General features: G+C 33.0%; 1 protein-coding gene across 1 annotated transcript; it reads right to left on the bottom strand.

Moving 5' to 3' along the window:
* Positions 1 to 327: 327 nt before the first annotated feature.
* Positions 328 to 20084, bottom strand: LOC147534085 (epoxide hydrolase 1-like). The gene is made up of 4 exons (XM_086645866.1): positions 19741 to 20084; positions 19474 to 19656; positions 1379 to 1614; positions 328 to 931 (listed from the first exon to the last, which is right to left on the bottom strand). The coding sequence occupies exons 1-4, from the start codon at positions 20020 to 20022 to the stop codon at positions 643 to 645; spliced, it is 990 nt and encodes a 329-aa protein (XP_086501992.1). The 5' UTR covers positions 20023 to 20084; the 3' UTR covers positions 328 to 642.
* Between the last annotated feature and the right edge of the window lie 3251 nt (positions 20085 to 23335).

Here is a 23335-nt window from a genome sequence, read left to right as displayed (position 1 = left end):
GCAAAATGCCTTTAGCTGCTCTTGCTTCTCCTTTGACCTTAATGTGACATTTGTCCCACTTCATTTTGAAATTCGTGCCTACTTTCTTGTAGGCCGCTACAACGAGAATACACATCAGAAATAAGACTATTGGTTGCTTTTAAATGTTGATATGACAAGAATTGATGGAAGTGTAACTTCATTTTGCTACAGTTTTTTTGTGGCCACCTTTTCAAATATTTCCCAATGCAGATGAAAATATCAGGAAATTGTTGTTACAGGAGTGTAATTGAAAGAGTCAAATTAAACATGTACATTATCACTTAAAGTAGCACCATAGAAGAACTCTTGAAAGAGGAAACAAGAGGAAACAGTCCCTTTTATAGTGATACAAAGATGATCGATACAAGAGTCAAATTCAAACATATAGATAAATTGCAGCCAAGGAGTTATAGTGATACAAGATGATCGATACAAGAGGAAACAGTCCCTTTTATAGGGATCGCCCAACCATAAGGGCTTGAGGTTTCGTATTTCTACTAAAATACTTATTTCCCGTAAGACTTACTATTTGCAAACAAAGAAACATCTAAATTCTTGGTTGATTAAAAGGATTGGACACCCTTTATGGGTGTCTCCTTGCCCTCGGCTACATCAAGTAGCCTAAAACCGAAAGCACTTATTTGAACATAACATAGAAACCCTATCAAACTTGTGTAAGAAGTTAAGAATATGGTTATTGATCTCATCTGCCCTTTCCTCCATGATGAAATGACCAGCTCCTTCAATAACAACTACTTCCTCCAGTAATGGCACATCCCTTTTCATTTTTCCTCCATGTATGTATTGTTTCACACCTGGAATATGATAGCTCAGATCTTGGTCTCCAACGATAAACTTAACTGGTACTCGAATCTGCTCTCCTGTCCATGGTGCATTCAGCTCCCAGTTCCTGAAGCCAATTAACGAAAGAACCAAGTATAACGATTAGCTCTAGAAAAACTCAATCTAGTATTTGGAGAAGGTAAGACGGCAATGTAGTGACCCATAATGGTTCTCTTTCCGAAGCAGGGTACTATTACAAACGGTAAAAATATGGCACAGAAAACTTATCATTAATTTGTTTATACAATGTCCTGAAAATGGCAAAATGATGGCGACTCGTGACTGTTAGAGTATATCGAAAAAAAACATCCAGTATAGCAGTTTTGTCATCAAAACAAGGTACTGTTGGCAACGGTTGAAATATGAAGATAACGGTAATAAATAATTACTACAAACGAATTCCACTGTATAAGGGTCAATTTTACACACGAAATTACACCAACTTACTTGAATATCATATAACGAAGCAGAATGATCAAAAAGAAAATGAGGAAAACTAAAGTTAGGTAAATACCGATCTAGATTTCTGTAGTAGTTAAATCCACCAGTGAAGCCACTCTTTTCGTATTTACTGGTGTAGTAAGAAATATCTACTTCTGATATCCATGGAGGTAGGGTAATTGGACAATCTGGGGCGAATCCTTTATCGTTCGGTATACAGAGCGGACCTGGAGTACAGTAAGTTAGAAATTTTTTGAGTACTGTTTCTGTGCCAACACGGGCAAATTCAGCTTCCATCTCTCCAGGCTCCTAACATATGAGAAGTAATAATCAGATGAGAAAATTCATGAAATCCAGAGTTCAAACATGAAACTAGATCCATCATATATCAATCTCATTAAAATTATTCACCAAGCAATGAAAGGATGAACTAACATCAAACTCTATAGCTCTTCACTTATGTGTGTCAGTGTGTCAGTCGGAAATTTTCTAGAATGCCCAAATTGTCAGTTTTAAGCAGCTGCGCTCGGGATAAGTCAAAAGCCGAGTTGGACCGAGTTACTTGGCCGAGTCAAGTATCCTATTAGTAGCTTATTAGTAATTTAATTGTAATATAAATAAACTGGAGATTTGTTTAATAAACAACAACAAAAAAACACCTCCTTTACTTGCAGAAGAGACACATTCTTTTACAGCTGAATGGTAAAAAAGAGGAAAAGAAAGACAAGAACAATGGAAAAAGAAAAAACAAAGTTAGACAAGATAAGAGCAAAGGTAGAAACAAGATAAAAAGAAAAGAAAAAAGAAGATGCTGAAGACAAGGAATGCGATAAAGGAGCAAAAAAGTAAAGAAAATAAGATAAGGAGCAAAAGAAGAACATATAGGGCTCCTGAATTATTTCTTCCTTGAAGTTCTTTATTTCTATAAACCCTAATAATATTTATAAGTTTTTCTTTTCTAGGGAGTATTTAAAAAGAAATGGGAACTAACCAAGCTAGCTCGCTGAGCCTGAACCCCAGGCTCGTGGCTTAGGCTAAGGATCATTCTATCTATCCCCAAGCCTCAGCAAATCCACGAGTTACTCGACCGAGTTGGATTACCTAAATGTTATCGGTCTATGCTGTATACACCCACATAGCAAGGGATGAAGTTTGGAACATGGGTTGATTTGAGTTCGAGTTTAATAAGGGTGGAGTCCTTTTGGGTGGACTTGAGGAGCCTTCTCCAATCTCCAATAACAAGATTATGTGTCCTCCATGATTGGGGGCCATTCCACAAAATTCAAACAAGATATTAATCAGCCTAATTATTAATCAGGCTAACTTTTAGGTATTATATATATCAGAAAAAGTTATTCACCATGGAGTTGTACCGCTTTCTATGTGAATAAAGCAGCTGAAAAGGAAAGAGGTGTTCCAAGGCTTGTAGTAAATTACAAACCTTTGAATGATGCTCTGAAATGGATTAGATATCCTATTCCAAACAAAAAAGATCTTTTAGATAGATTGCATTCTGCAAAAATATTTTCTAAATTTGATCTTAAATCTGGATACTATCAGATTCAACTAACTGAAGAAGATAGATATAAAACTGCATTTACTGTACCCTTTGGGCATTATGAATGGAATGTTATGCCATTCGGTTTAAAAAATGCCCCTTCAGAATTTCAAAATATTATGAACGATATTTTTATTCCGTATTCAAATTTTACTATTGTCTATATAGATGATATATTAGTATTTTCATCTAATATAGATCAACATTTTAGACATCTTAGAATTACAAAAGATGTTATCAGAAAAAATGGTTTAGTCATATCTGCACCTAAAATGAAACTCTTTCAAACTGAAGTTAGATTTCTAGGACAGAATATTAGTCAAGGGACAATAATCCCTATTGATAGAAGCATTGAATTTGCCTCTAAATTTCCTGATGAAATTAGAGACAAAAATCAATTGCAAAGATTTTCTATCTTCTAGCCAATCAGAAGATATATCTGAAAAGGAACCTTGTGCAGGACAATGTTCTAAAAACCAAGACTATTGGAAAGCCATTGTAGAAATGAATGGCTTGAGTATTAATGTTTTAACGGATACTCAATCAGAAATAATATCTATGATAGATAAAATAACAGACCCTCTGCTAAAAAGTAAAATATTACAATTTTGCTTAGAACAGACAAAAAACTCTCCTAGTTCCTTTGAGAAACCGAATATTACTAAACATTACAGTATGAAAGAAGTACTTCAAAGACTTGAAGGAAAACCAGAAACTTCTTTAAAACCTTCTACTTCTCAAGATTTAAGAAGTGAGGTAAATATAGTTAAATCTGAAATAAAACTCATCAGAGAAGAGTTAGATAACCAGAATATCAGACTTATTCAATTAGAAAGTCTAGCTGAAAAACATCAATCAAAAGATAAATCGATTGCTATTCTAAACACAGAACCATCTAGTATTTTAGATAATAATCTTATCTTTTTAAATACTATGCAGAAAATTACCTATCAGAAATGGTATATAAGTATTAATATTGTTATCAACAAAGAATATACCATTACTAATGCAGTAGCATTGGTGGATAGCGGAGCTGACATGAACTGTATTAGAGAAGGTTTAGTTCCGACTAAATACTTCGAAAAAACCGTACAATCTCTACATTCTGCAAGTGGAGATAGAATGCCAATTAATTATAAGCTACCTGAAGCTTATATTTGTAATAAAGGAATCTGTATTCCACAAACCTTTATTTTAATCCGAAATTTATCTCAAGAAGTTATTCTGGGAACTCCATTTATTAATTTATTTTTCCCTTATGACAAGATAGATGAAACCGGATTATATGCTAGTTTTCAAAATCATAAAATACATTTTGAATTTATTACTAGCCCTGAAACCAGGACTTTAAATGAGTTAGAATATTTAATTAATTCTAAAACTGCTCATTTAAACTTCTTACAAGAAGAAATACATAATTTGAATATTTCCGAGAAATTGAACTCCCCAGAAATAAAACTAAAAATCAAAGAAATTGAAAATCAATTTCTAACTGAAGTTTGTAGCAATATTCCCAATGCTTTTTGGGAAAGGAAAAAATATATTGTATCTTTACCTTATAAACCTGAATTTGATGAAAAAACTCAGATTCCGACTAAGGCTCGTCCTAGTCAAATGAATGCTGAATATCTTGAACTTTGTAAGAGAGAAATTCAAGATTTATTAGAAAAGAAGCTTATCAGAAAAAGTTATTCACCATGGAGTTGTACCGCTTTCTATGTGAATAAAGCAGCTGAAAAGGAAAGAGGTGTTCCAAGGCTTGTAGTAAATTACAAACCTTTGAATGATGCTCTGAAATGGATTAGATATCCTATTCCAAACAAAAAAGATCTTTTAGATAGATTGCATTCTGCAAAAATATTTTCTAAATTTGATCTTAAATCTGGATACTATCAGATTCAACTAACTGAAGAAGATAGATATAAAACTGCATTTACTGTACCCTTTGGGCATTATGAATGGAATGTTATGCCATTCGGTTTAAAAAATGCCCCTTCAGAATTTCAAAATATTATGAACGATATTTTTATTCCGTATTCAAATTTTACTATTGTCTATATAGATGATATATTAGTATTTTCATCTAATATAGATCAACATTTTAGACATCTTAGAATTACAAAAGATGTTATCAGAAAAAATGGTTTAGTCATATCTGCACCTAAAATGAAACTCTTTCAAACTGAAGTTAGATTTCTAGGACAGAATATTAGTCAAGGGACAATAATCCCTATTGACAGAAGCATTGAATTTGCCTCTAAATTTCCTGATGAAATTAGAGACAAAAATCAATTGCAAAGATTTTTAGGAAGTCTTAATTATATAGCAGACTACTACCAGAATATAGCAATGGATAGTGCTATTTTATATGATAGGCTTAAAAAGAATCCATTACCTTGGGATGATCAGCATACCCAAGCAGTCCGAAAAATCAAACTTAGAGTAAAACAATTACCATGTCTAGGGTTAGCAAACCCTCAATGGTTCAAAATTGTTGAAACGGATGCCTCTGATATTGGTTATGGAGGTATTCTAAAACAGAAAAACCCTTCTACTAATAAAGAAGAATTACTTAGATTTGCATCTGGAATGTGGAAGAATGCTCAGAAAAACTATTCCACCATCAAAAAAGAAATGTTATCAATAGTCAAATGCATTTCTAAATTTCAAGATGATTTATTAAATCAATCTTTTCTACTCCGTATTGACTGTAGTGCTGCAAAAGATATTTTGCAAAAGGATGTTAAAAATTTAGTTTCTAAACAAATTTTTGCAAGATGGCAGTCTGAATTATCTGCATTCGATTTTAAAATTGAATATATTAAAGGAAATCAGAACTCTCTTCCCTATTTTTTAACCCGTGAATTTTTGCAGGATAAAGATGGAACCACCTGATAAAGGAGCAGGAGGATCTAGATATCCGAAGAAAGTAAATCAGAAAAAAGGGAAGTTTTCTTCTCTATCAGAATTCCCTGTAGTAGGATCATCCTCTCAGGATAAACCCAATCCGAAACTAACTGCTAAAGATATCCTAAAAAAGGAAATCATTTATGCTAAAAAGTTAATAACTGAAAAAATTCTATCTGTATCCTTAGAAGATGTCCAGTGGAGACATGATCCATGGCACATCAAAGAACGGTACTTAGGAGTACAAAACTATCCTATCCAAGATGGCAAGCATAGATATATCTATGAAGCCATTCTGAATGAAACAGAATCTGTACAAATGGTACACCACCATTATAATCTGAAAGACAGTAAGTCTCCTATAACACATTCTAAGTGTTATATAGTAAAAGTCTTACATATAACAGAATGGGCTCTTGACCCCTCAAGACCCAGAAGCCTGAAATTGAATGGTCAAAACTATAATTATTGGGATTATGTTTTGGCATGGTCATTCATGTTCTATTATCAGAATCCGATCAGGAAACACTCCTGGTTTATCAGTATTAACCCTGAAATTGTTAAAGGAAAAGGTTTCCCTCTCTGGTTTCTGCATTGGTGGGAGAAATTCGGTCCAGAACTGAGTTTCTTACCAGATACACTGAAAGACCCTTGGCTAAAATGGTATGAGTATCATCCAAAGCTCAAGGGAAAAACTGCAGAAAAAACCCCAAAAGGGTTATCAGCACTCTGTTATATGGCAGAGTTCAAAATACCATGGATATGGAGATGGGATCTAGAATTTCACTTTGATGATCTATTAATTCCATGTATTAGCAGAACTTTTCATTACAAATGGTGGGATGGATTTCCTATTACAGATACCCATAAACTCATTTGTCAAACTGTAATTGAGTATGAAAATGCCTATAAGGCTACTCAAAAATCCGTATCTATTTCACCTTCTGATAATATTTTCCAATTTTTATTGGATGATATTCAGAAAAAATATCCGAACCTTTCATCGGTAGATCAACAGATTAAAGCTATGGAAATAATTAAAAATCAATTCCTAGCTCATCATCAGAAGCAAGATATAGAGACTGAAATTCTAGATGACTCGTCATCTCAAGAAAATCAGTATGCTGTATTGGCTGGAGAAAGCCAAGATCCGAATGAGGATTTCGATGACTCAAAATCAGCAAAATCGGATACCTCAATGGCAGATTACTGGGATGCTATCATCGAAGTGCATTCTCAGAAGTTACTAAAATCTGCAAAAGGCAAACAAAAAGATCAGTAGTTTGCTACAGTTACTGTACAATTGTACAGTAAATCCGTATTTCAGTATTATTCGACAGTATCAGCATCTAGAAGACACTATTCAAAATATTGATTGTCAGCTTAAATAGTAAAGGTCAAGACTGTTTCGACAGGAAAAGTCAAGAACTATTTTGACAGGAAGAGTCAAGAACTATTTCGACAGGAAGAGTCAAGAACTATTCTCAACAATAGAAGGCGGCTTACTGTGCCAACAGTAGATGGCGGCTTACTGTGACAAATAGTAAAAGGCAAATAGTAAAAAGTCAATTTTACTATTCACTATTCATCAGAAGACGACGAAGTAGACCTGGAAACCGGAACTGTTCCGGTCATCTAAAAATTTTTATAAATTCCGAATGTTGGTTCATTCTGAACCTAAGTTATTTCTTCTAAGTTTTTCCTTTTCAAGTTTTTAGTTTCTTCTCTGTCAAGCTCTGTAATAGTAGTTTGTAATTAAAGCGAGAAGATTAATAAAGCCGAAGTATTTTGAAGATTAAGTCTGGTTTCTGCTCTCCCTCTCCCATCTTTGTAAGTTTTCTCTTTATCGGTATTTTGAAGATTAAGTCTGGTTTCTGCTCATCTTTGTAAGTTTTCTCTTTATCTCTTATGTTAAACGATCCTTCTTAATATTGGTATCAGAGCCATGAATAAGTCTATAAAAAAGGAGAATATGTAGATATAGACTAAATCCGAATTATGATAGTTAGAAATTTCCTTTTAGAAATTTGTACTTAAAAATAATTTATTATAATCCTTGAATTATGGTACGTCACCCAAGTCGCGTATGGGTTTAGATCCGTTGTTGCCGGGTAGGCGTTGAGGATCGTTTGATACCCTTTAAACCGTTGACAGACGTGTAATTTAATGATTATATATAAATATTTTTAAGAATATAATTTTAAAGGAAATTACTAAAAATCATAATCTGCTATTTATGCTATGTCTATATGATTTCCTCTAATTTAATTCAATGAATCAATTGGATTCTCGAGACTTAACTGAAAGTTCTATAAAGAACTCCGTAATTGAAGAGTTTGACCAAACTAAACAATTAAATCAATGGACCATACCCGCAATAAAATCAAATAAAATCTATAAAAAAGGATTTTTTGATTTCATTAGTCAAAATAACATCAAGACTCTTGAACAGTCAATCGGACTTGACCAAGAAGTCAAAACCCTTAGACTTTTGAGTCTTAAAGATATTGAAAAGTATTTAAAATCTAAATACAACTACCTGCACGTTGGATGCATTCAAATAGCATTCAAACCTTTGACTTTGGCCGGATTAAATGCCAGTATCTTATCCTATTTGCGAGATGCTAGGTGTTTGGATTTCTTACCATCTTTAATGGGAATAATCCAAACTAGTTTATGCCATGGACCGGTTTATTTTAATGTTTACCCAAATTTGACCTTATCTTTGACAGATAGAAATCTGTTTGAGGCAGTGTCCCTGCATATTCAAACACAGGGATATAATTATCTCCCTGGATCTGAGACAATATCAGTAATATATAGGATTCATTATAAGGTAATGAATACCTTGACTCCTAACGCAATACTGCGTAGTGAACCAGGCAAGACTATAGTAATAGATAGTAATTGCTTGACTACTAATATTGCAATTCCGAAGTTAATTAAATGGGAAGAAATTGACTTTCCACATGAATGGGTTGTACAGGATGCTGTACCACCTGTCAATATTATGAACAGGAATTTAAATCAAATAACCCAAACACCTGAGGGAGATGTTGAAATAACATTTGCCCCTAATAAAATCAGTAAACTAAGCTTAACTAGAAGCTCTTCCGCCAAAAGGATAGAAGACTATAAAGTCTCATATCCTAGTAGTTTATCTAGATACTCTGTATCAAATGATGAACTTAAAGAGCAGATCATCCGAGGATTAAAGATTTCTGATCAACAAATTCCACATGGAGTCTATGTTGAACAGACAACTGAACAGGAGAAAGAACAAAGGACTTCTCCGACTCAATCTGAAATGAGTTTCCATTTATAAAAATTTTATGGATTATAGTCCAGGATCAATACCTAGACAGTGGCTTAATCAGGAGCTCATGATGACAAAACATGAAGCTTTCCGAAATTGGTTTTTTGCAGCCTTTAATAGTAGGACTCTTGAAAATATTAAAAATATTTATTATCAAGAGTTAGAAAGGGATCAAAAAATGACAACCTTTACTATTTGGTTTCATAATTGGTACCCTAATCAGAAAACTATCCATGTTATAGAAGATTATACAAAAATGTGGACTAAGAGTGATGGAACTAAGATTAATTCTATTCATCCTCCACCTGAAGCCTTGACTCTTAAAAATGACAATGAAAGTAAAGCACTAGAAGCAGTTCCATATGCTATACCTAGTGAATCAGTAACTACCGTCATAAAACAGCACAATCATACCAATCTAAGTCTTCAGACTATTGGTAGTCAATTAATCAGAATTGAAAATACTATTCATAATCAATTGAGTAGTATTGAAGAAAAACTTAAGGATACACCTAAAGTTTTATCTACCAAGGTTGAATCCACTTCAAAAAATAAAGACAAAGAAATTGTTGAAGTAGATGTTAAACCTAGTCCAGAAATCAAAGACTTTAAACTGTCTGATAAACAGGATATAGACTTTGCTAATTTAATCATTGAAAGAATGAAAAATTTAAAGATTAATATTATTAGCCAAGATTCTAGTACTGAAAACTCTGATCTTGAGTCTGGACCAGATATCAGTAAAGTTCAAACCATGTTATATAAACTTGGTAATGAACCTAATACAGGTTTTAAGACCTATTATAAAAGACCTACTCCTCAAGATCTCCTCTTTGAGGAAGACTTTTATCAAAATCAGAATTCTTATAATGGTCGTTCCATTTATGAATGGAATATTGATGGTCTTTCAGAATATCAAATTTATGAAGTTGTTCATAAAATGTTAATGTATGCCAGCATTTGCAAAGCTAGTGGTAATGATGATTCGGCTGTGGCTAAATTCATTGTTACTGGTTTTGTTGGTGCCTTAAAAGGATGGTGGGATAATGTTCTCACTGTTGCCCAGCAGACTGAAATTTTCACAGCTACAAAACCTGAACCAAATACTGCACAAGTTAAACCTGATGCAGTTTATACTTTACTTCAGACTATTCTTTTGCATTTTGTGGGGAGTCATCCTCAAAGACAAGAAAAAAGTCGAGAACTTTTACAAAACCTTAGATGTCCATCTTTAACCCATTTTAGATGGTATAAAGATGTCTTTATCTGTAAAGTTATGCAACGCAATGATGCTAATTCTGAATATTGGAAGGCTAAGTTCATTGATGGACTTCCTCCTCTTTTTGCTGAAAAAGTTAGACAAAGACTAAGAGATCAAAATAATGAAAACATCATCTCTTATAGTTATCTAACTTATGGACATATAATTACTACTTGTGTTCAAACTGGATTAGAAATTTGTAATGATATGAAATTACAATACCAATTGAAAAAACAGAATTTGCATGGGAAAAAAGAAATTGGTGAATTATGTAGTCAATTTGCATATGATATGAAAATTGATTATCCAAAATCTCATAAAAGGAATTCTAGAGATTCGAAAGAGTATTCTCGAAAATCTTATTATAAGAAAAGAAGAAAATACAAACAGAATAAAGAAATTTATTATCAGAAGCCTCGACATAAGAAAAGATTTAAAGGAAATTATATTCCTAATAAATCTGAAACAAAATCAGGACAAAAAACAAGTAATAAAACTTGTTTTAAATGCGGAAAAATAGGGCATTATGCTAATAAATGTTCTACAAAAAGAAAACTGAATGAATTAAAAATTGATGACAATCTAAAAGCTGAATTAAGCAAAGTTTTCCTGACCTCTAATACTGAAGAAGAATCTTCATCTTCTAGTGACTCTGAGGATGTCAATGAAATTGACTTTCTATCTTCTAGCCAATCAGAAGATATATCTGAAAAGGAACCTTGTTCAGGACAATGTTCTAAAAACCAAGACTATTGGAAAGCCATTGTAGAAATGAATGGCTTGAGTATTAATGTTTTAACGGATACTCAATCAGAAATAATATCTATGATAGATAAAGTAACAGACCCTCTGCTAAAAAGTAAAATATTACAATTTTGCTTAGAACAGACAAAAAACTCTCCTAGTTCCTTTGAGAAACCGAATATTACTAAACATTACAGTATGAAAGAAGTACTTCAAAGACTTGAAGGAAAACCAGAAACTTCTTTAAAACCTTCTACTTCTCAAGATTTAAGAAGTGAGGTAAATATAGTTAAATCTGAAATAAAACTCATCAGAGAAGAGTTAGATAACCAGAATATCAGACTTATTCAATTAGAAAGTCTAGCTGAAAAACATCAATCAAAAGATAAATCGATTGCTATTCTAAACACAGAACCATCTAGTATTTTAGATAATAATCTTATCTTTTTAAATACTATGCAGAAAATTACCTATCAGAAATGGTATATAAGTATTAATATTGTTATCAACAAAGAATATACCATTACTAATGCAGTAGCATTGGTGGATAGCGGAGCTGACATGAACTGTATTAGAGAAGGTTTAGTTCCGACTAAATACTTCGAAAAAACCGTACAATCTCTACATTCTGCAAGTGGAGATAGAATGCCAATTAATTATAAGCTACCTGAAGCTTATATTTGTAATAAAGGAATCTGTATTCCACAAACCTTTATTTTAATCCGAAATTTATCTCAAGAAGTTATTCTGGGAACTCCATTTATTAATTTATTTTTCCCTTATGACAAGATAGATGAAACCGGATTATATGCTAGTTTTCAAAATCATAAAATACATTTTGAATTTATTACTAGCCCTGAAACCAGGACTTTAAATGAGTTAGAATATTTAATTAATTCTAAAACTGCTCATTTAAACTTCTTACAAGAAGAAATACATAATTTGAATATTTCCGAGAAATTGAACTCCCCAGAAATAAAACTAAAAATCAAAGAAATTGAAAATCAATTTCTAACTGAAGTTTGTAGCAATATTCCCAATGCTTTTTGGGAAAGGAAAAAATATATTGTATCTTTACCTTATAAACCTGAATTTGATGAAAAAACTCAGATTCCGACTAAGGCTCGTCCTAGTCAAATGAATGCTGAATATCTTGAACTTTGTAAGAGAGAAATTCAAGATTTATTAGAAAAGAAGCTTATCAGAAAAAGTTATTCACCATGGAGTTGTACCGCTTTCTATGTGAATAAAGCAGCTGAAAAGGAAAGAGGTGTTCCAAGGCTTGTAGTAAATTACAAACCTTTGAATGATGCTCTGAAATGGATTAGATATCCTATTCCAAACAAAAAAGATCTTTTAGATAGATTGCATTCTGCAAAAATATTTTCTAAATTTGATCTTAAATCTGGATACTATCAGATTCAACTAACTGAAGAAGATAGATATAAAACTGCATTTACTGTACCCTTTGGGCATTATGAATGGAATGTTATGCCATTCGGTTTAAAAAATGCCCCTTCAGAATTTCAAAATATTATGAACGATATTTTTATTCCGTATTCAAATTTTACTATTGTCTATATAGATGATATATTAGTATTTTCATCTAATATAGATCAACATTTTAGACATCTTAGAATTACAAAAGATGTTATCAGAAAAAATGGTTTAGTCATATCTGCACCTAAAATGAAACTCTTTCAAACTGAAGTTAGATTTCTAGGACAGAATATTAGTCAAGGGACAATAATCCCTATTGACAGAAGCATTGAATTTGCCTCTAAATTTCCTGATGAAATTAGAGACAAAAATCAATTGCAAAGATTTTTAGGAAGTCTTAATTATATAGCAGACTACTACCAGAATATAGCAATGGATAGTGCTATTTTATATGATAGGCTTAAAAAGAATCCATTACCTTGGGATGATCAGCATACCCAAGCAGTCCGAAAAATCAAACTTAGAGTAAAACAATTACCATGTCTAGGGTTAGCAAACCCTCAATGGTTCAAAATTGTTGAAACGGATGCCTCTGATATTGGTTATGGAGGTATTCTAAAACAGAAAAACCCTTCTACTAATAAAGAAGAATTACTTAGATTTGCATCTGGAATGTGGAAGAATGCTCAGAAAAACTATTCCACCATCAAAAAAGAAATGTTATCAATAGTCAAATGCATTTCTAAATTTCAAGATGATTTATTAAATCAATCTTTTCTACTCCGTATTGACTGTAGTGCTGCAAAAGATATTTTGCAAAAGGATGTTAAAAATTTAGTTTCTAAACAAATTTTTGCAAGATGGCAGTCTGAATTATCTGCATTCGATTTTAAAATTGAATATATTAAAGGAAATCAGAACTCTCTTCCCTATTTTTTAACCCGTGAATTTTTGCAGGATAAAGATGGAACCACCTGATAAAGGAGCAGGAGGATCTAGATATCCGAAGAAAGTAAATCAGAAAAAAGGGAAGTTTTCTTCTCTATCAGAATTCCCTGTAGTAGGATCATCCTCTCAGGATAAACCCAATCCGAAACTAACTGCTAAAGATATCCTAAAAAAGGAAATCATTTATGCTAAAAAGTTAATAACTGAAAAAATTCTATCTGTATCCTTAGAAGATGTCCAGTGGAGACATGATCCATGGCACATCAAAGAACGGTACTTAGGAGTACAAAACTATCCTATCCAAGATGGCAAGCATAGATATATCTATGAAGCCATTCTGAATGAAACAGAATCTGTACAAATGGTACACCACCATTATAATCTGAAAGACAGTAAGTCTCCTATAACACATTCTAAGTGTTATATAGTAAAAGTCTTACATATAACAGAATGGGCTCTTGACCCCTCAAGACCCAGAAGCCTGAAATTGAATGGTCAAAACTATAATTATTGGGATTATGTTTTGGCATGGTCATTCATGTTCTATTATCAGAATCCGATCAGGAAACACTCCTGGTTTATCAGTATTAACCCTGAAATTGTTAAAGGAAAAGGTTTCCCTCTCTGGTTTCTGCATTGGTGGGAGAAATTCGGTCCAGAACTGAGTTTCTTACCAGATACACTGAAAGACCCTTGGCTAAAATGGTATGAGTATCATCCAAAGCTCAAGGGAAAAACTGCAGAAAAAACCCCAAAAGGGTTATCAGCACTCTGTTATATGGCAGAGTTCAAAATACCATGGATATGGAGATGGGATCTAGAATTTCACTTTGATGATCTATTAATTCCATGTATTAGCAGAACTTTTCATTACAAATGGTGGGATGGATTTCCTATTACAGATACCCATAAACTCATTTGTCAAACTGTAATTGAGTATGAAAATGCCTATAAGGCTACTCAAAAATCCGTATCTATTTCACCTTCTGATAATATTTTCCAATTTTTATTGGATGATATTCAGAAAAAATATCCGAACCTTTCATCGGTAGATCAACAGATTAAAGCTATGGAAATAATTAAAAATCAATTCCTAGCTCATCATCAGAAGCAAGATATAGAGACTGAAATTCTAGATGACTCGTCATCTCAAGAAAATCAGTATGCTGTATTGGCTGGAGAAAGCCAAGATCCGAATGAGGATTTCGATGACTCAAAATCAGCAAAATCGGATACCTCAATGGCAGATTACTGGGATGCTATCATCGAAGTGCATTCTCAGAAGTTACTAAAATCTGCAAAAGGCAAACAAAAAGATCAGTAGTTTGCTACAGTTACTGTACAATTGTACAGTAAATCCGTATTTCAGTATTATTCGACAGTATCAGCATCTAGAAGACACTATTCAAAATATTGATTGTCAGCTTAAATAGTAAAGGTCAAGACTGTTTCGACAGGAAAAGTCAAGAACTATTTTGACAGGAAGAGTCAAGAACTATTTCGACAGGAAGAGTCAAGAACTATTCTCAACAATAGAAGGCGGCTTACTGTGCCAACAGTAGATGGCGGCTTACTGTGACAAATAGTAAAAGGCAAATAGTAAAAAGTCAATTTTACTATTCACTATTCATCAGAAGACGACGAAGTAGACCTGGAAACCGGAACTGTTCCGGTCATCTAAAAATTTTTATAAATTCCGAATGTTGGTTCATTCTGAACCTAAGTTATTTCTTCTAAGTTTTTCCTTTTCAAGTTTTTAGTTTCTTCTCTGTCAAGCTCTGTAATAGTAGTTTGTAATTAAAGCGAGAAGATTAATAAAGCCGAAGTATTTTGAAGATTAAGTCTGGTTTCTGCTCTCCCTCTCCCATCTTTGTAAGTTTTCTCTTTATCGGTATTTTGAAGATTAAGTCTGGTTTCTGCTCATCTTTGTAAGTTTTCTCTTTATCTCTTATGTTAAACGATCCTTCTTAATATTGGTATCAGAGCCATGAATAAGTCTATAAAAAAGGAGAATATGTAGATATAGACTAAATCCGAATTATGATAGTTAGAAATTTCCTTTTAGAAATTTGTACTTAAAAATAATTTATTATAATCCTTGAATTATGGTACGTCACCCAAGTCGCGTATGGGTTTAGATCCGTTGTTGCCGGGTAGGCGTTGAGGATCGTTTGATACCCTTTAAACCGTTGACAGACGTGTAATTTAATGATTATATATAAATATTTTTAAGAATATAATTTTAAAGGAAATTACTAAAAATCATAATCTGCTATTTATGCTATGTCTATATGATTTCCTCTAATTTAATTCAATGAATCAATTGGATTCTCGAGACTTAACTGAAAGTTCTATAAAGAACTCCGTAATTGAAGAGTTTGACCAAACTAAACAATTAAATCAATGGACCATACCCGCAATAAAATCAAATAAAATCTATAAAAAAGGATTTTTTGATTTCATTAGTCAAAATAACATCAAGACTCTTGAACAGTCAATCGGACTTGACCAAGAAGTCAAAACCCTTAGACTTTTGAGTCTTAAAGATATTGAAAAGTATTTAAAATCTAAATACAACTACCTGCACGTTGGATGCATTCAAATAGCATTCAAACCTTTGACTTTGGCCGGATTAAATGCCAGTATCTTATCCTATTTGCGAGATGCTAGGTGTTTGGATTTCTTACCATCTTTAATGGGAATAATCCAAACTAGTTTATGCCATGGACCGGTTTATTTTAATGTTTACCCGAATTTGACCTTATCTTTGACAGATAGAAATCTGTTTGAGGCAGTGTCCCTGCATATTCAAACACAGGGATATAATTATCTCCCTGGATCTGAGACAATATCAGTAATATATAGGATTCATTATAAGGTAATGAATACCTTGACTCCTAACGCAATACTGCGTAGTGAACCAGGCAAGACTATAGTAATAGATAGTAATTGCTTGACTACTAATATTGCAATTCCGAAGTTAATTAAATGGGAAGAAATTGACTTTCCACATGAATGGGTTGTACAGGATGCTGTACCACCTGTCAATATTATGAACAGGAATTTAAATCAAATAACCCAAACACCTGAGGGAGATGTTGAAATAACATTTGCCCCTAATAAAATCAGTAAACTAAGCTTAACTAGAAGCTCTTCCGCCAAAAGGATAGAAGACTATAAAGTCTCATATCCTAGTAGTTTATCTAGATACTCTGTATCAAATGATGAACTTAAAGAGCAGATCATCCGAGGATTAAAGATTTCTGATCAACAAATTCCACATGGAGTCTATGTTGAACAGACAACTGAACAGGAGAAAGAACAAAGGACTTCTCCGACTCAATCTGAAATGAGTTTCCATTTATAAAAATTTTATGGATTATAGTCCAGGATCAATACCTAGACAGTGGCTTAATCAGGAGCTCATGATGACAAAACATGAAGCTTTCCGAAATTGGTTTTTTGCAGCCTTTAATAGTAGGACTCTTGAAAATATTAAAAATATTTATTATCAAGAGTTAGAAAGGGATCAAAAAATGACAACCTTTACTATTTGGTTTCATAATTGGTACCCTAATCAGAAAACTATCCATGTTATAGAAGATTATACAAAAATGTGGACTAAGAGTGATGGAACTAAGATTAATTCTATTCATCCTCCACCTGAAGCCTTGACTCTTAAAAATGACAATGAAAGTAAAGCACTAGAAGCAGTTCCATATGCTATACCTAGTGAATCAGTAACTACCGTCATAAAACAGCACAATCATACCAATCTAAGTCTTCAGACTATTGGTAGTCAATTAATCAGAATTGAAAATACTATTCATAATCAATTGAGTAGTATTGAAGAAAAACTTAAGGATACACCTAAAGTTTTATCTACCAAGGTTGAATCCACTTCAAAAAATAAAGACAAAGAAATTGTTGAAGTAGATGTTAAACCTAGTCCAGAAATCAAAGACTTTAAACTGTCTGATAAACAGGATATAGACTTTGCTAATTTAATCATTGAAAGAATGAAAAATTTAAAGATTAATATTATTAGCCAAGATTCTAGTACTGAAAACTCTGATCTTGAGTCTGGACCAGATATCAGTAAAGTTCAAACCATGTTATATAAACTTGGTAATGAACCTAATACAGGTTTTAAGACCTATTATAAAAGACCTACTCCTCAAGATCTCCTCTTTGAGGAAGACTTTTATCAAAATCAGAATTCTTATAATGGTCGTTCCATTTATGAATGGAATATTGATGGTCTTTCAGAATATCAAATTTATGAAGTTGTTCATAAAATGTTAATGTATGCCAGCATTTGCAAAGCTAGTGGTAATGATGATTCGGCTGTGGCTAAATTCATTGTTACTGGTTTTGTTGGTGCCTTAAAAGGATGGTGGGATAATGTTCTCACTGTTGCCCAGCAGACTGAAATTTTCACAGCTACAAAACCTGAACCAAATACTGCACAAGTTAAACCTGATGCAGTTTATACTTTACTTCAGACTATTCTTTTGCATTTTGTGGGGAGTCATCCTCAAAGACAAGAAAAAAGTCGAGAACTTTTACAAAACCTTAGATGTCCATCTTTAACCCATTTTAGATGGTATAAAGATGTCTTTATCTGTAAAGTTATGCAACGCAATGATGCTAATTCTGAATATTGGAAGGCTAAGTTCATTGATGGACTTCCTCCTCTTTTTGCTGAAAAAGTTAGACAAAGACTAAGAGATCAAAATAATGAAAACATCATCTCTTATAGTTATCTAACTTATGGACATATAATTACTACTTGTGTTCAAACTGGATTAGAAATTTGTAATGATATGAAATTACAATACCAATTGAAAAAACAGAATTTGCATGGGAAAAAAGAAATTGGTGAATTATGTAGTCAATTTGCATATGATATGAAAATTGATTATCCAAAATCTCATAAAAGGAATTCTAGAGATTCGAAAGAGTATTCTCGAAAATCTTATTATAAGAAAAGAAGAAAATACAAACAGAATAAAGAAATTTATTATCAGAAGCCTCGACATAAGAAAAGATTTAAAGGAAATTATATTCCTAATAAATCTGAAACAAAATCAGGACAAAAAACAAGTAATAAAACTTGTTTTAAATGCGGAAAAATAGGGCATTATGCTAATAAATGTTCTACAAAAAGAAAACTGAATGAATTAAAAATTGATGACAATCTAAAAGCTGAATTAAGCAAAGTTTTCCTGACCTCTAATACTGAAGAAGAATCTTCATCTTCTAGTGACTCTGAGGATGTCAATGAAATTGACTTTCTATCTTCTAGCCAATCAGAAGATATATCTGAAAAGGAACCTTGTTCAGGACAATGTTCTAAAAACCAAGACTATTGGAAAGCCATTGTAGAAATGAATGGCTTGAGTATTAATGTTTTAACGGATACTCAATCAGAAATAATATCTATGATAGATAAAGTAACAGACCCTCTGCTAAAAAGTAAAATATTACAATTTTGCTTAGAACAGACAAAAAACTCTCCTAGTTCCTTTGAGAAACCGAATATTACTAAACATTACAGTATGAAAGAAGTACTTCAAAGACTTGAAGGAAAACCAGAAACTTCTTTAAAACCTTCTACTTCTCAAGATTTAAGAAGTGAGGTAAATATAATTAAATCTGAAATAAAACTCATCAGAGAAGAGTTAGATAACCAGAATATCAGACTTATTCAATTAGAAAGTCTAGCTGAAAAACATCAATCAAAAGATAAATCGATTGCTATTCTAAACACAGAACCATCTAGTATTTTAGATAATAATATATATATATATATATATATATATTATATTCATCAAAAAGTATTTTAACTTTCAAACTGATCAAGGCTATAATAACAATATAATGAAATGATTAAAAAAAAGAAGTACTCCATAAATTATTGGATCATATGGCAGTCATCATCTAAGATAATAAAATAGGAACAAATTGAAAAGGAGGAATAAGAAAAAGAACCTGGAATCGTATCATATAGTAATCGTCACCATAAGCAGTTCTTAGGGTTTGAATGGGTTTCCGATTAGGGTTTCGAGGAGTATAAGCCACACTCAAATTCACCAAACCCTTAACTCTGTCAGGTCGATATGAACATAAATACCAACTTATAATAGCACCCCAGTCATGTCCTACAACAAACACCTATTAACAAGAATCAAGAACTTTGGTTAAAATTAATATTAAAATTTGTTGTATGTTTGTGATTTTCTAATTTTAAATTCTTACTTTGTCTTGGGCGAGTAAGTCGATTAGGGCAATCAAATCACCAACAATGTGAAAACTGGTATAGGTTTCAGGGGAAGATGGTGCGTCTGTGTCACCGTAGCCGCGTAAATCAGGAGCAACCACTCGATAACCAGAGGAAGATAGGGTTTGGATTTGATGCCTCCATGAGTACCAAAGTGAAGGAAATCCATGAATAAGAAGAACAACTGGACCTTCTCCTTTCTCTGCTATATGCATTTTGATTCCATTTACTGTCACGATTCTGTGCTCTATTCCCTCCATTTCTATCTGATCTCTCTCACTCACTCTTTCAAACAATAATAAAGCTGCTTCATACACCACCTCCCTCATTTATATTGGCACTTTTTTCGGTAACCAAAGTGGACACCGTCCTGGGAGTCACCATATAAGCAGTTCGCCATCAAGATTTACCTAATGTAATTTAGGCAATATATATAGTAAATAATATAGTAATAAATTTGTCGGACTTGACTTAAGACCCCTTTCATATTATCAGGCTTTAAAGCCTCTTTCATTATGGTTTAAACTAAACGGTTATCGTGCGTCACGTAAAGTGATCTCTACGCGCTCCACATTGCAACTGTAGGTGCCCCTCAAAGGCTAAAGTTTTAAGGATCTATATGTGAATGGGGCGCCTACAACAATAATATAGATATTTTTAAGTCTTTTTAAAGAAAAATGAGATCTTTGGAAATATGCTCAAGAAAAATGAGATCTTTGGAAATATGCTCTTCCTTATAATCTCAATCCATAGCTGATTTTTAATCAATCACAAACTTTGATAGAGTAAATCATAACCATTCGAGACAACACATGGGAGAGCAAATCTTATTCATTGGGAGAACGGAGAAAGATACCCTCTTCCCTTATTATGGTGGCCAATATATGGACCACCAATTTTTTTATATGGACAACTATTGTCCGGCCCAGTGCGACTCAATTACGTTTGACTGAGTTGACTTTGATTTAAGGGTTAATTCCGTTTTGGCCCCCGATTTGTGACCAACTCGCCGTTTTGGCCCCAATAAGTGTCCGGCAGTTCGTTTTGGCCCCAAAATCAATTTTTCGGGCAGTGCTGACATCATCCGGTCAAACCTAATACTTTTCAATACCCAAAATACCCCTCTGACCAAATCTTATCTTTCCCACACCAAATCCCGAGATGTCACATCCATAGGTTATTTAATACCTTTACTTTTTCCCAAGACATTTACTTTCTCTCCATTAACACCCTCCCTTATCTTCTTCATCTTTCTTTACCCTTTCTTTTCATTCTTATCTTCTTCATGTACAAATTCTCCATTAACAGATTCATTTTCTTCACTACCACTAAATACTAGACTATCAAATACTAAACCCTTACAAAACCTAAACCCAAACTCTTCTTCTTCTTCCTTCATTAATGGCCGCTTGTGTTTTATTCACCAATAACAACAACAACACTAGATTGAACAATTTTAACATCCCACATAGAAACTTGTGTTTTAGATGGTAAAAATAAAGATAAAAGAGGGAAGAAGTTATGGGTTTTAATTAGAGACAAAATCAACATCAACTTCATCATCAGATTTCATCAATGAACTCTTTTCCTCTTTGAGATCATTCAATATCACAACTTCCTGTTAATCATCAATGGTCTTTACCAAATCCAGCACCAACCACATCATAATTTAATCTCTTATGTTCTACCAGATCTTACTCTTACTGGAATCACTCAATCTTAAAACAACTCAACTCCAGCTTATTTAGCAGCTCAAAAAGCAACTACTAATTGTGCCAATTGATAAAGGTTTTGTGGTATCAAATTTTCTTCCAATTGTGCCAATTGATAAGATTGGTAAGATTTTTTGGTGATGATCAAAGTGGGTATTCTGTTCATTGTAATCCATTGACTCAGAAATTTCACGTATTACCACTGCTTGGATCTATTAGTCAAGACATGGAACAATACATATTATCAACTCCCCTTGATTTCTCGAAGGTTAATATGGGATTGGTTTCTTGAAGATCATTAATGAAATCAACTTGAATTTCACCCATGGAGATGTCACCTCCAGATTTCAAGCTTCATACTAAATACCTATTACCAACTCCCCTTAGTCTCCTATTGTATCATATGCATCTCCATGAACCCATCATCACATGCATCTCCATTAACAACCCTAGACCCATAAATCACCCTAGATGGAAGTTGACCACTCCTAAATTTTTCATGGTGAAGAAATTCAACACCTCGACCTCCATTTTGAACTAGATCTCATCATTGTATCTTGCTTAATACCAAGAAATTTCAGATTTTCCCCTAAATTTTACCCCAAATCTGGAGCAAGATATTTCAAATTTTATCTTTCCACAAAGATAAACTACAAGAAATCACTCAAAATCATGGTATAAAAATATAATCAACTACTAGTAACTATTTACAGTGATGTTCGAAAAGAAGTTAGAGTAATTTTCTCTTAGTGAAGAAAGAACAAAGAGTAGAGAGAGAAAATTTTAAATGAAGAAGAAAGTGCATTGGGATTAGGAATTAGGGGTAATAATTAGAATTAATTGATTTGACAACTAGGATTTAATTTTGATTTGGTTAAGGGTAGATTAGGAATACAAATTATTGGGTCAGAGTTTGCTGATGTAATCACTGCCCGAAAAGTGGTTTTTGGGGCCAAAACGAACTCCCGGACACTTATAGGGGCCAAAACGGTGAGTTGGTCACAAATTGGGGGCCAAAACGGAATTAACCCTTGATTTAATAAGGGGACAACTTCACGAGTCCTTGACTATTAACAATTATTAAATTGTGGACTATTGACAAAAACAATAATTAAAAATAAAAAAAATCTAATTATCATCTTCACCGTCTTCTTCTTCTTCAACGCGGCCGTTATGATGCTAAGAGAACAACTTATGGACCAACATGTTAATGAACAGTGTGTCTTTGTTATTTTCGCAAGGTGTAAACTAAATTATCTATTTTGGCGTTCAAAGCCTATAAACCTTCATGGGAGATCTGGTCATCATTTTCATTCAAGAAAACAACAAAGAGTTTACTTTTAAGGTACAAATTGATGATGATTTGGACTGTATCTATGAATAGTCTATTAATAGAAGAAGACTTCAAGAAACGAGAAGTGCCCCTCTGGTAAGATGACGACCCCTTCCCAAAATTTCTCACTTATCCAAAGCCAAACTCACGTTAGAGAGAGAGATGGCGTCTGAAGATCAATACTCTATTCCTCCCCAATTTTTTCAATTTCTTCATCAATTTCTTCTCTATTTCTTCAAATTCGTTCTCTTTTAATGGATTTGCAGAAATTATGTTCAGTTTCGATTAACCTAACTTGTTAGAAAATCATTTAAGAACAAACACTTTTATGTATCCGCTTCATCTCTTTAAGCCCTAAGCTTTGACTGATGGAGTATTTCTCGAATCCAAAAACTTACACAAAATTGCTACTGTTTCGGTGAATCCCACGAACAGTAGCAGTTCGTGGGTCTCAACCGAGTAGATCTGCTCGTGTTTTGTGGGTTTCCCACGAGCAGATCTATTTGTTTCTTAGACAGAAAAAATAGT

Source organism: Eschscholzia californica, unplaced genomic scaffold, assembly GCF_041429995.1.
Source record: "Eschscholzia californica isolate CP2 unplaced genomic scaffold, dmEscCali1.0.p SCAF_6, whole genome shotgun sequence".
NCBI classification, from domain to species: Eukaryota; Viridiplantae; Streptophyta; class Magnoliopsida; order Ranunculales; family Papaveraceae; genus Eschscholzia; species Eschscholzia californica.
This window is presented reverse-complemented; position numbering and strand designations above follow the sequence as displayed.

Coding starts and splice junctions, on each gene's coding strand:
- LOC147534085 (XM_086645866.1), bottom strand. CDS start 20,022: ATGGAGGGAATAGAGCACAGAATCGTGACAGTAAATGGAATCAAAATG. Junction 1,615..19,473: donor ACTATATGATACGATTCCAG/GTTCTTTTTCTT, acceptor CTCATATGTTAG/GAGCCTGGAGAGATGGAAGC. Junction 932..1,378: donor TACTACAGAAATCTAGATCG/GTATTTACCTAA, acceptor AATTGGCTTCAG/GAACTGGGAGCTGAATGCAC.